Source organism: Sturnira hondurensis, unplaced genomic scaffold (genome assembly GCF_014824575.4).
Source record: "Sturnira hondurensis isolate 20B ecotype Veracruz unplaced genomic scaffold, ASM1482457v3 Scaffold0009733, whole genome shotgun sequence".
NCBI lineage: Eukaryota > Metazoa > Chordata > Mammalia > Chiroptera > Phyllostomidae > Sturnira > Sturnira hondurensis.
Window position 1 is genome coordinate 2,338,532 of NW_028082364.1, and position 13,150 is coordinate 2,351,681.

At 49.8% G+C, this 13,150-nt stretch overlaps 1 protein-coding gene across 5 annotated transcripts in view; it reads right to left on the bottom strand.

The window, feature by feature from the left end:
* FBXW11 (F-box and WD repeat domain containing 11) overlaps positions 1 to 13,150 on the bottom strand; it is a 100,877-nt gene that overhangs the window by 15,417 nt on the left and 72,310 nt on the right. For all 5 annotated transcript variants that reach the window (XM_037057764.1, XM_037057768.1, XM_037057766.1 and 2 more), the window contains 2 exons: positions 8,068 to 8,205; positions 1,900 to 2,018 (listed from right to left, as the gene is read on the bottom strand). In XM_037057764.1, coding sequence (XP_036913659.1) covers positions 1,900 to 2,018; positions 8,068 to 8,205 — 257 coding nt within the window. The remainder of the gene's footprint in view (positions 1 to 1,899; positions 2,019 to 8,067; positions 8,206 to 13,150) is intronic.

The window sequence follows — 13,150 nt, forward strand, 5'->3', positions numbered from 1 at the left end:
TTCTCTTGCTTGCCTATCGCACGCCCCCAGTTGCGAACCTGGCCAGCAACCCAGGAGCATGCCCTGACGGGGAACCAACCGGCGACCTTTTGGTTCACAGGCCGGGGCTCAGTCCACTGAGCCACCCCAGCCGGGGCTGGGCCCGTTCTTAGTGGTAGGCTGGCGAGGTGCGGACTTGACTTGCATCTGGTGACTGGGACCTGACACCTAGGTACAAGCTTTAAAGGAGCAATTTCTCTATTTGCTGAAAAGTGCTTCAAATAAGAAGGCCAAGTTTGGTTCTGGTTCAGGTTTATTTAACAGCCAGGTGTCCACGGACTGTGTTTGCAGGCTTTCATTTTTATTGGGAAAAAAAAGATTCTGTGAGTGAGTGGGCTTTGCAGTGGGTGTGAGATAACAGGGAAAAGGCGGCTTGGCGACTGGAGAACTGACAACAGCCNTGACTTGCATCTGGTGACTGGGACCTGACACCTAGGTACAAGCTTTAAAGGAGCAATTTCTCTATTTGCTGAAAAGTGCTTCAAATAAGAAGGCCAAGTTTGGTTCTGGTTCAGGTTTATTTAACAGCCAGGTGTCCACGGACTGTGTTTGCAGGCTTTCATTTTTATTGGAAAAAAAAAGATTCTGTGAGTGAGTGGGCTTTGCAGTGGGTGTGAGATAACGGGGAAAAGGCAGCTTGGCGACTGGAGAACTGACAACAGCCCCGAGCTTATGGTCCCTTTTCACCTTGGACAGGCCTCTGACTCCATGAAATACTAAGTCACAATGTCTCATCATTTCCCACACCCACCTATTCACCCGACTGCTTTGTGACGAAGCCAGTGTCTCCCAACTAGCTCACCCATGCGCCACAGGGTGCTTAGAGACAGTCCTTCATGTCACAGCTTTCCCGCAATCCAAGTCCCCTCCGAAAACAAGGTGACCCAGAGCATCGCCAAGGCGATGGAGAGGAGGAAAGACTCCAGCTCCTCAGGCTGAGACGTGATCTGGGCAGGAGGAGTGGCTGGGAAGTGCTGGGCCGGGGAGAGGACACTGGGCAGGCTGGTGACGCCTGTCCCCCAGGGGTGCCTGTGAACCTGTGGTCATTCTCCACCCCTTCCCCCTCCCCATACCAAGCTGTCCCTGAGCCCCCTGCAGTCCAGCTGAGGCATCGCCACACAACGCCCGGCTCTGACGCGCTCCTCTCCATGCCCAAACCAAAGCCAGCTGTGGGGGGCTGCGTCCTCGTCCCAGTGGTGTAGGCATGACGCCAGCCATGTTTCCTTCTCCTCTCCCGACTCCCACCCAGCAGGCACCGCTTCCCTCCCGCTAGGGAAGACCAGGGCCATTTCCCATGTCACCACTCTGTCCCAGGGTGGCGTCTGAAAACTAGTGTCTCCGTGACTGGAGAGGCTACGTAATACGAAGATAGTCTTGACTGATATAAACTCAGAGCTCAAAATTAACAATTTGAGCAAATTACTTACACTTTCTGCTCCTGTCTTACACCTATAACAAGGGAGATACTATCTCCCCACTTAGAAAGGCTGATGTGAGAATCCAATCAGAGAACATTCTGCAGAACACCCAGCACTCGGGGCCTCCGAAGGCTCCGCACACACTGCTCCTGATTCTTCCGTCTTTTCAGGGGACTGCCCACCGCACCTCACTGTGGAACACCCGGCCCTTCCTCCCTGCTCTGGAGGAGAGCACGTTGCCATCACCGTTCTGTACTGCAATGGGAATAGGTCCCACTGAACAGAACGAAGCTTTCCTACCTACTCGGCTCAGATGCACCCACACCCGCACCCGAAGTGGTTCTGAACTACAGCGTACAAAACCATCCGCAGAGAAGGTGGTGTGAATCTCACCTCCTCGTGGAAGGCCCCCAGTTCAGACCACCGAAGTCAGATCACTCACCTCACTGTTGAGTCTGAAGAGCCAGTCACAATGACGCGCTCGTCATACTGGAGACAGAGGACAGAGCCGGTGTGCCCCGTTAACACTTTCAAGCACTCCAAGCTGCTTTTGTCCCAAATCTGTTGAGACAAGACCAACCACGAACAGTGAGTTAGCATGTCGTGTCCCGATCAATGTTTCTGGCTCACCCCGTTTTCTGCATGGTAAGAGAAAGCCGACCTGCCACGGTGCTAGGAGAGTGAAACGTCAATCAGGTGGGGAAGGACAGGAGGGGAGAGGGAACAGGAATGACTTTCAGAACAGTTGTACTGTTCGGTTTACGGACTCGTACTCCACAGCCTTGCGAGGGGAATTTAAAAACAAACTCTGGGGAGAGTTGGCGCACCCTCTGGAAAACAACGTGACAATATCTATTAAGAGCCTTTAAAAAATGTGTACCCCTTACCCCTTTATGTTTGTTTACAAAAATATTCAAAATTTAGGAAAAAATTTCAATATAAACTATGAGGTTTTTAATGAGAAAATACTTTATTAGAGTTGTGTTTTTTAAAAATCACTATAGCCCTGGCTGGTGTGGACTGAGCACCAGCCTGTGAACCAAAGGGCTGCGGGTTCGATTCCCAGGCAGGACACATGCCTGGGTTGTGGGCCAGGCCCCCAGTAGGGGGCACATGAGAGGCAACCACACACTAATGTTTCTCTTTCTCCCTCTCTCGAAAAATAAATAAATAAAAGCAAGCTTTAAAAAAATCGTAATAAATTTGTCTATAACGACATAACCACTATGTAAGTTCAAAAAAAAACCCAATAAATTAAAAGCTAGTAAAATGTTAGTAAAAGCTGATTTTGTACCCTGAATACTCTTTTTCTCACTTCTTTTGGACAGTTAAAAAAACATTCTGTGGACCTGTCTCCTTCCTCATAAAACAGCATCACAGTTCGCAGCGTCCCTAAGGCTTGCTGCAAATGGCCACGATACTGCCAAGCGCTCTAGGTACTGAAGTGACTTTCAGTAAAATAGCAAGGCTAGCTTTCCTTTTTGGACCTAGCGGGACCACCGTGGTTTTGAAGAACTGATTAGTGATCAAGGCCCAACGCAGAATAAAGTACAAAGGTTTCCCACCGCTAGGACGACGGCTGGATCTAGAGACCTGGCCGACCCCTCCCGAGTACATTCCTGCTCTGCTGTTCTCTGTCTTACAAATCAAGCGTAAGCTGAATTTAAACATGGGTGTGCCTCTGCAAAGAGAATTCTTCAGAAACACATCCAGTGTAAATGCAATGCAAGCCCATGGCCAGCCCACACTCTGACGAGGTCCTTATGAGCCATTCCCATCCAGTTCTTCAAGGAGAACGGCCAAAACTAAACGGTAACCTTCCCAGAGCAGAGCCGTAGCCACGTGTTAGGGCAATCGACAACTGACAGAGACATCAGAGTTCTGCAGCCAATGCGTTTTGGAAGCCAGGAGACACGGGGTTCTCCGACATCGGCCTCCTCAGAGCCTCTCTATCCTGCACCCTGTGGGTTTCTAAGGAGCCATGCAGTGTTTTCTGGACTTTGAAGGGAATTACCCTTCAAATGAACGTTTGTTAGAGTCACAGTTACTGCCAAACCTAGGAAACAAGAGCAACACTCCCTTCACGTACTTTAATCCAGAGGGCTTTTTGCCCTTAGCCGTCTGATTTACTGTAATTCCACTTTTTTTGTATGTATGTATGTATGTATGTATGTATGTATGTATGTGTGTGTGTGTGTATATGAATGAAAAACAAACAAAAATACCCTTTAACTCACCCAAACTAAAACAATAAGGAGAACAGGGCCAAGATGGACAAAGCCTATTACAAACTATCTTCTCAGTTGATTATAACTAAAAACTTGAGAAAAAATACAAGGGCAACTAACTGGCTGAGGACGAGGGCAGGGGCAGGAGGAACGGAGCGTGTGGACCGAGGCCAGGAGCAAAAGCTTGAAAAGTGAGCCGTGCGGGGTGAGTCTGCCATTCTGTCTGCTTGTTTCTGCCTTTCTTTCTGTTGCGGCTTTGGCCCAAAGCTGGGTCCAGGTAGGGGCACTACGCAGGGAGCCAGCGGCTATTAAAATCCCGAGAGAAACCACTCTTTTGGGACAGAAGGCTGGCAAAGGGGATCCCTGGGGTCCAGAGAACACGGGAGGACCCCACGTCCCCACCCTCTTCTCGCCTGGCTACGACTCCAGGATGGGTCCCGGCCATGCAAACACACCACCGAAGAGCAGCAGCACGGGTGATGAGGTTCTAAGAAAAAAAAAAAACATTTTTCTGGCCAGAAGAAAAGGGAAAAAAGGATTCCCAAGGGCAGGAGAGACTTAGGAAAACCCAAGAGAAAAGACCTGGACAAAAAGGATCCCGTAATTCTGTGGAACGCCCACAACCACCGGATGCGAACTGTGCACACCCGGGCACACTGAGGCAGCGCGGCAGAGGCTACACACAGTGAACCGACATATAAGCTGCTGCTGAAGCCTCGGACCCAGCTCTGAAGCCTGCAAGCTCCAGACAGACCCAGAGTAGAAGGCGAAGGCTCTGAACAGCAGGGAAGAGACTGGAATCCCTCCCCAACTCCCTCTGCCGAAGTCACAACGGAACTTGTGTTCTGAACACAAGTAGATTAATCGCCCGCTTCAAAACATACCCACACATCTTGTCTAGGGAGTTACAACAGGTCCTTCGTCTTTACCGTGTAACACTCATAATGCCTGAGGTACAACCCAACCCTCCTGAACACCGAGATCAATTCTCAGGGGAAGAGACTCCTTAACACACAACAAGCTGGAGGTGAACCCGGCGTTGTCAAGGTCAAGGCTTCAGAGCAATTTCTGTGAATCCTCCTCAGGAAGTGCGGACAAACATGCTGGATGGGAATGAAGAGACTGTCTCAGCAAAGAAACAGAAGCTGTTGGTGAAGAAAAACTTTTTGAAAAAGTAAGCACCAGAAACGTCTGAAATTTGGTGACTGAAAGACATAAATTTACAGATTTAAAAGGCTCAGCAAGTCTTGGCTATGACATGAACATGATTTATTTTTTTAAAATTGAGACTTGATTTCACCAAAATTAAAGTCTACTATTAAGAAAATGGGACTTCCGCCAAGATGGAGGCGTAGGTGGAAACACTGTGCCTTCTCCCACAACCAAGTTTGAATACAACAAAGGTTTAGTAAACAAAGACGCAGCCAAAGAACAGAAAATTCAACTATACGGAAGTCCGACAACAACGAACCGTTCAAATGGGGCCAGTAAAAGGGGCGGAGCCAGCAGTGGAGCAGGGTCGGGCAGGAAAGATCCCCCGACCCAGGCAAGCAGGCAGCCGGGGTAGCAGCTCAGACCCAGTGAGGGTGTGGGGCAGGCTGACCGCGGTCACACATTCTCGCGCAGATAAACCAGCAGAGGAGTGCGCAGTGAGACGGACCGCGCAGGCCGCAGCGGGCGAACCCAGAGGCAAAGAGCTGACGGCGGTCGCACATTTGCGTACAGTGGGAGGGAACATGTGGGCTCCCGGTGACGGTGGCAGCTGCTGCAACAGCAGGAGGCAGCAGACAGGACCATCATTGCTCCTCTTTGACCCCGCCCCCACGTACAGCGTCACAACCCAGCAACTGAGTTGCCCTGCTCTGGTGAACACCTAGGGCTCCAATCCTGATACGTAACAGGCACGAACAGTCCAAAAGATGGCTCAAGAAGAACTCAAAGCCCCAGAGCCCATAACTCTAAGCGACCAGGAAATAGCGAACCTCTCAGATGCACAGTTCAAAACACTGGTCATCAGGATGCTCACAGAACTGGTTGATTATAGTCACAAATTAGAGGAACATATGGAGGCTAAACTAATTGAAATGAAGGGAGATGCACAGGAAACCAATAGTGATGGAAAGGAAATGGGGACTCAAATCAATGGAATGGACCAGAAGGAAGAACAAAACATCCAACCAGAAAAGAATGAAGAAAGAGGAATTCAAAAAAATGAGGAGAGGCTTAGGAACCTCCAGGACATCTTTAAACGTTCTAACATCCGAATTATAGGGGTACCAGAAGGGGAAGAGGAACAGCCATGAGTGGAAAACTTATTTGAACAAATAATAAAGGAGAACTTCCCCAGTCTGGCAAAGGAAATAGACTTCCAGGAAATCCAGGAAGCTCAGAGAGTGCCAAAGAAGTTGGACCCAAGAAGGAACACACCAAGGCACATCATAATTACATTCGCCAAGATGAAAATGAAGGAGAGAATCCTAGAAGCAGCAAGAGATAAGTGGACAGTCACCTACAGAGCAGTGCCCATCAGACTGTCAGCGGATTTCTCAAAAGAGACCTTACAGGCAAGAAGGGGCTGGAAAGAAGTATTCCAAGTCATGAAATCCAAAGACCTATATCCAAGATTGCTTTATCCAGCAAAGCTTTCATTTAGAATGGAAGGACAGATAAAGGTCAAGTTGAAGGAGTTCATCATCACCAAGCCCTCATTCTATGAAATGTTAAAGGGACTTATATAAGAAAAAGAAGATGAAAAATATGAACAGTGAAAGGACAGCAAACTCACAGTTATTAACAACCACGCCTAAAACAAAAGCAAACCAAGAGGACAGCTAGATCAGGAGTGGAACCATAGAAATGAAGATCACATGGAGGGTTAGCAACAGGGGAGTAGGAGGAGGAGAGAGGGGAGAAGGTACAGAAAATAGCATAGACAGTAGGTAGAAAATAGATAGGGGGGAGGGCAAGAATAGTAGGGGAAATATAGAATCTAAAGAACCTGAGACACGTGGTTATAAACTAAGGGGGGGAGAATGGTGGGGGAGGGAGTGTGCGGGTGGAGGGGAATGAAGGGGGGGAATAGAACAACTGTAATGGTATAATCAATAAAATATATATTAAAAAAAACAAAAGCAAACAAAAAAAGAAAATGAAAAGACAAGTCCCTGATTAGAAGAAAATATTTCCAAAACATATTTAACAAAGGACTTGCGTGTAGAATACATAAAGAACCCTCAAAACTCGATATGAAACTGAAAATCCCCTTCAAAAAACAGATAAAACATTTGAATAGAAACTTTACCGATGAATATGCTGATGGTGAGCAATGATGCCGCCGCTCTGGAAAACGAGTTTCTCGGCAAGTTCTGACGTACACTTACCCCACGAGTCCGTAATCTTACTCCTAGGTTTCTCCTCCAATGAAGCAAAAACTGACACCCTCACAGAAACATGCATGCATGTTTATAGTGACTTTATTCGTAACAGTGAAAAACAGGAAATACAAACGTCCTTCAGCAGTTAAGTGGACGAGCACACTGTGGGCACCCATAAAACGGACCATTACCCAGCAGTAAAAAGAATGGAATATTTGTAAATGCAGCAACACAGATGAAACGCAAATGCACTAATGTATGAGAAGCCAGACTCAAACGGTTCCATACCGTGGGAGTCCACTTTCCGGGTATTTTCAAAGCGGCAAAATCACAGGGACAGAAAAAAGCTCGGGGGTGGGAGGGCCCAGGCAAAAGGGCAGGAAGAGTGGGACACAAAGGCGCAGGACGAGGGGACTTCGGGGCACAGCCACACTCTTCTGCGTCCTGAGTACTGTCACAGTGACACGATTATTTGTGCTTGTCAAAACTCAAGCAAGCTTTTCACCAAAATAAGGACATTTTCCCATATGTAAATTATAATTTAAAAAAAACCCACCCTGCAGTGTTTTCTTAAATGAGAAAATAAGTTATAAACAAGGTAAAACAAAATCTGTCAGATCAGCTGCCAAGCATTAAGCACAGAAATAATCTAGTTGATCGACCACTGAAAAGCAATCTAAATTGCTCTTGCATTCTTTCATCTTGTCATCGGAGCCTTTCTCAGGAGCCCAAAAAGGTAATGACTTTGATTTACAGGCAAATCAGCAACACTTTCGCCAGCAAACAAAGTAACCATGATCCCACGGAGACACTTTTTCCTGGGCGCCCTGGATACAGAGTGTCAACACCAGCGGCTCAGAGAAGGGTAGGAAGTGGGACACGCCAGGGGCCTAGCGTCCGTGAAGGGAGCCACTCTGCCTCCGGCTCCTCAGAGCCATGCCGAGAGCCGCCCACCCCGGGAGGGACAGACAGAACGATCGGCGTCTGGCACGTGCACGGGCCGCTCACCTTGATGGAGTTGTCCCGCAGCCCACTGATGATTTTCTCGTCGTCATACTGCAGACAGTAGACGCCTTTACTGTTCTCCGAGCGGCACTGGATCCGCTGCAAGTTGTGCCGTCCGCACCGCCAGTTAGACTCTATGGTCTGGGGGAGGAAGGAGGCAACGAGTGAGTTTTCGGGAACCGACCTCAGACTCGGGCGGCTCGGCCCTGATGCCCCGTCTCCGTTTACCCAACGGTCTATGGGCGGGAACCACGCTCTCTCCAAGGAAGACGTTGGCCCATCGATGTTTCTCCTCAAACATCCCCGGCCCTTCTGGCAACCGCACAGGGTTTCCAATGAGTTTGGGTTGGGTTTGAGAAAAAATGGCCTAGACAGAACTCAGTTTGTTTCAAGAATGCCATTCGCATCCAAAAACATACAAATAAACAGTAACTCACTGGGTCACTCTAATGCCAATTAAAACATGCAGAAGACCCCCCCCAACAAAATTAAGCCTATACCGAGAATCTGTATACCCATCCAAAGTATTGTCTTGATCACTGAGAAACGGTACTGAACAATTACTAGAGGCCAAGTTCTATAGAAGAAAAATGTATTTGTTATCTGTTTTTCACCTCCCACCAGACTGGAGAGCCTTTGGAATAAGAACGCTGCCGTTCCGCCCTGGGTTCTTGTTCTCTTGTCACTCACACAACACCTGCCGACACGCTAGTGCCTCCCCAGGCCCTGGGCACGGACGAGTGACAGGACGCACGTTGCTCCCAGGGGCGCTGCTCCACTATCGGGCCACGGTGTCTAGGACTAGACATGCTCCAGACATGTTTATTTGGTTAAATGACCTTGGGAGGGAATTCTTATTACTTCCCTTTCTCAAACAAGGACGGAGTTTCATCTGCCTGAGCCCACAAAACCGGTACCCGGCGGGGCTGGAAGTCACACCCAGCTCTTCCCGACTCCGAGTCCACGCAGTTCCCACTGAGCTATGCAGCGTCTATAAAGAAGTGCAGTCTGAGCTGTCCAGGCAGCAAACACGAACCTGAGAAGACCAGCAACAATGCCAGACACAATTAAGTGCCAAATGAGTGTTCACAAAGTCGTCAGCGCTGCCGGCCTCGGGGAGCTGCAGGGCAGCAGGGTGCGAAAGCGGAGTGGCCACGCCCAGGGCACCGGAAGCCTAACCTCCGGTAGTGGGTAGAGGGGATTTTCAAGATCGAAAGACCACCAAGTCTCTACTAAGAGCAACTACAGTGCAAAGTCCTGATCCTTGACCATCAGGACCAGAATAACTGGTTATACCTGACTTCGGGATATAGTTTAAAAGATTAGCTCTCCGAAGTTAAGTATCTGAGCAGCTAAAAGTGTAATTAGCTGCTTTGCCAGAGAAAGGAGATAAATCTCACTTTCATTCACGGTAGGCACTAAAATACTGGCTCTGCTGACGTCTCACAAACCATGTTTCCTCTTCTTACGAAGGCAGCAGGCTTCCGTGCACTCCAGAGTGCTGATGGGCGCTGAGAGCCACGTGCTGGGGACTACTACGCTCCCATACCACCACGCTGCGCACTCTCCGTATCTTATAGCTAAATTCGAGCATCACAACTCTTGAAGCCAATCTACTGTTCTCATTTTACAGAAAAGGGAATGGAAGATCGGAGAGACCGATACACATACACCTGAAAAGGAAGATGTCTGACCCTTTGCGGCCTCAGTCCTTAGCACAGGCAGCCTTGAGAGAGGGCGGATCACCCATTTCCTGGGCCCAGCAGGTGCAAGGAGGTGCCACGGACATGCAAGGAGCAAGGAAGTGCTCGCCTGCCCACCTGCTACCAGGTCATCCCCTGGGCCAGCAGCGTCTCCGCAAGTGAGTCTGTGAAGTGTCAAAGCTAAGAGCACACGCCCAAACCACGTTCTTCCACCCGACCTCTGCCAGCGCTCCAGCGCAGGCTGGTTCACTTGTTAAACTGAACTCAGTGCCTGGAGTCAGAGAAACTGCATTTTCAGGTGTGACTGAGACTCAGGGTGCTGAAGCACACCGGAAGATGCTGACTCAGGAGGCAGGGGCGTTGGTAACAGGTCTCACTTGTGGCCAACGACTCTCGGCAATGGCCACCAGGGCCAGGCTGCACCTCCTGGGGCTCAGAGCTGCTGCGGGATGCACGTCTCCACAGAAACCCCAAACACTCCAAAGGTGCACATGTGACATGTCTGTCTGTCTGTCTCTCTCTCACACACACACACACACACACAGAGGGAGAAACACATACCAGGTGTTATTTTAAAATTCATATAGCCACTTAGTTTTAACACATACACAATTATTTTTACAATATTATTGAATTGGTAAGTAGCTGTTATTCTGTATGTCAATTAACAGAAAAGGCACATTTACCATCACATGGGAGTTTAAAAAAATTTTTAAGAGGGAGTAGAGGGCTCCTCGTGCCAAGAACCCCTACGTGTTATGCTCCCCTGCCCCGCATACCGTGTTCTCTAACCCTGGGTGACTTGGCTGTCCTTTACTGCAGCCAAGGCCACGCAGCTGAGGCGCCGGGGTGAGGCAGCACGGCCGGCCCACACCTGGGCAGGCGGCGCCCCCGGCTCGCACGGTGGAGCCCTGCCGCTCTCAGCCGGCACCGCAGAGCCCGACGCAGCCCCTCAGAAGCTCTGTAGGCAGCAGCCTTTCTTTCCAAGTCGAATGGGAGCCGGGAACGGCTTAGCTCCTTGGCACTTAGAACGGACCTAATTTTCTAACACACGTGTCTGAATTTTAAAAGAAGTTTGCCAAATAGAAGTTAGGAAGTTTGATGGATCATTACAGGAAGTCCCACTTAGGGCTGTTTCAGAAATTATTGGGTTTCCTAATCCCCAAACAAGTCTAGTTTGTTTCAACGCGCCAGGAAGACGACAGCAACCCAGACCAGGGAGCGGACTGCCTTGCGGCACACCGCCCCCGACTACTTCCTAACTCCCCTTCTCCATTCGCAAGGCCACCCACAGGACAAAGCGGCACTTCCTGCCATCGGCCCAAAGTACTACGTACCACCTCACTGGATGACCTCAACGCTTACTAGAATGCTCGTAAGCCAGGTCTTTTTTAGAAAAAATAGGCCCTTAAAAACGGAAGGCGGCCCATTGTGGTGGAAACACCCAGGTCAATGAGCAGCTCCGGCAAATGGCTTGGGCGCTGGAGCTGCAGTTTGTGCCTCTGGGAAAGTGGGGGAGGAAGACACACATACATCCTCACAACTGCGGATGGGATCGAACAGGGTGACGCAGGTAAGTGGCAGGTAAGCACGCGTCACAGTGCCTGCAAACGGCAGCAGTGACTCCTCACGTCCGTGCAGCACACTGGCCAAGAGGAGTCGGCTCCGACCCAAACCCCCCCATCAAACTGCGAGGAGTGGCTGTCTGGGCCAGGCTGACATTTAATGCTGGGAGCTCCTTGCCCCAGCCCCACCCCGGAAGGGGGCTCAGCCCTCTAAGGAGATCCATCTACTGTCTTAACTTCAGCAGCAGGCAGACAGGGGATGCACGGGCACACCTGGGCAGCGATGCAGGTCCCTGCCCTTTTGCCTGGACATCACGCCGTGCGGCTACTGTAGGGAGTACTTCGTGTTTTTGAGAACCTGTAAAATCCCCTTACCCTGTGCAAATTTTCAAAATACTGGGAAAGAGGCCACGATACACAGAGTACACAGCGGCATTTAAATTGGCGACAGAGTGAAAACAGATGTCTGAGTACGCAGGGATAACATTATTTTTAGAAGCCTAAACACAACCGGGTGGGTGGGCAAGTTTCAGTGTTCTCTGGTCGGGACAACGTTAATATCAAGTCTGCAAACCACGAAAAAGCTCCCCACTTTCCCCAAACAAAATGTGGTTTGCTGAAAGGTGCGACGCGACACGCCATGACTTCGCCAGTGGTCCCTTCCAAGGACAGCACCTCACAGGCTTCGCTCCATGAGAAACAGGAGGGAGAGGCTGTGGCACGGAAGGTCTGCCACTGCTCTGAGACAGCGACAGGGACAAATCCCTGCGCAGGACACCAGGACTCTGACAGGCTGAGAGACATTCGGTGGCCCGGCGCAGTGGAAAGAGCACGGGCCTTCGACTGGCCATCTCAGCTCTGACAGTTGGAGGATTAAATGACATCTCCGGGGCAAAGTACCTATTAGTAAGCTCACCATTAATAATAGCCCTGCTGATGATGAGCACCAATCATTACGGCTCTCGCTGGCAAAGGAAACGGAGCTGCTTCTTTAGGAACGGGCCTCGGGTTTCCCAGGAACGCCTCCTCCGTTCAGGGGCACCCCAACCCCCTCCCCACACCCTCTGTGGCAAGAACACCCCTGGGAGCAAAACCTTTGCTCTCAGAAAGCTAAGAATTCTTATTTATTCTCCCCAGGCTTCACTTCTCACATCCTTCTTTCCTGAATCATATGGGCTGGCCCACCTAGCCAGGTTCTCAATTTTCTCCTTAAAATTAGCTAGTTTCTGGTGGGTCAACATGGGAGTATAAGGGCAAGGTCATCCACTCGTGAAAACCAAACCTGGGAATGGCTGGAGGACAGAAGTCAGCACAAAAACCAGAACTGTCAAGGAAGAACAGGAGAGAAGGAAAACAGGTGTCACGAACTGGCAGCCTTGCGAAGCACACGGGGAAAAGGGACATTGTAGCTGTGGGGGGACACACGAGAGGGGCCCCAAATCCACTTGACATTCAGGGTACAATGCATCTTTCGGCAATGTGCTTCATTAACGTCCTTGAGAGCACTGCCCGTCCCGTAACTGAACTAAAGCCAGACCAACCACCTCCATCTTAACTCTCAGCCTCTTTACAACAGACAGTCAAGGACACTGAGCACTCTTGAGCCTGGAGAAAGATGGCTTCACCTTGAAGCTGTAGGACTACAACACCGCGCCCCTTTCTCCTTCACTTCTTGAGTTTTCCAGTTTAAAAACGACAATACTGAGCCCACGGCTTGCCAGACCTCAGTTAAAATCCCATCTCTCCTACAAAACTGTGTAGCAAATCCTGAAATTCTTAGTCTCGGTTTCGTTTTATTACAGAAGGGATCTGTCCCTT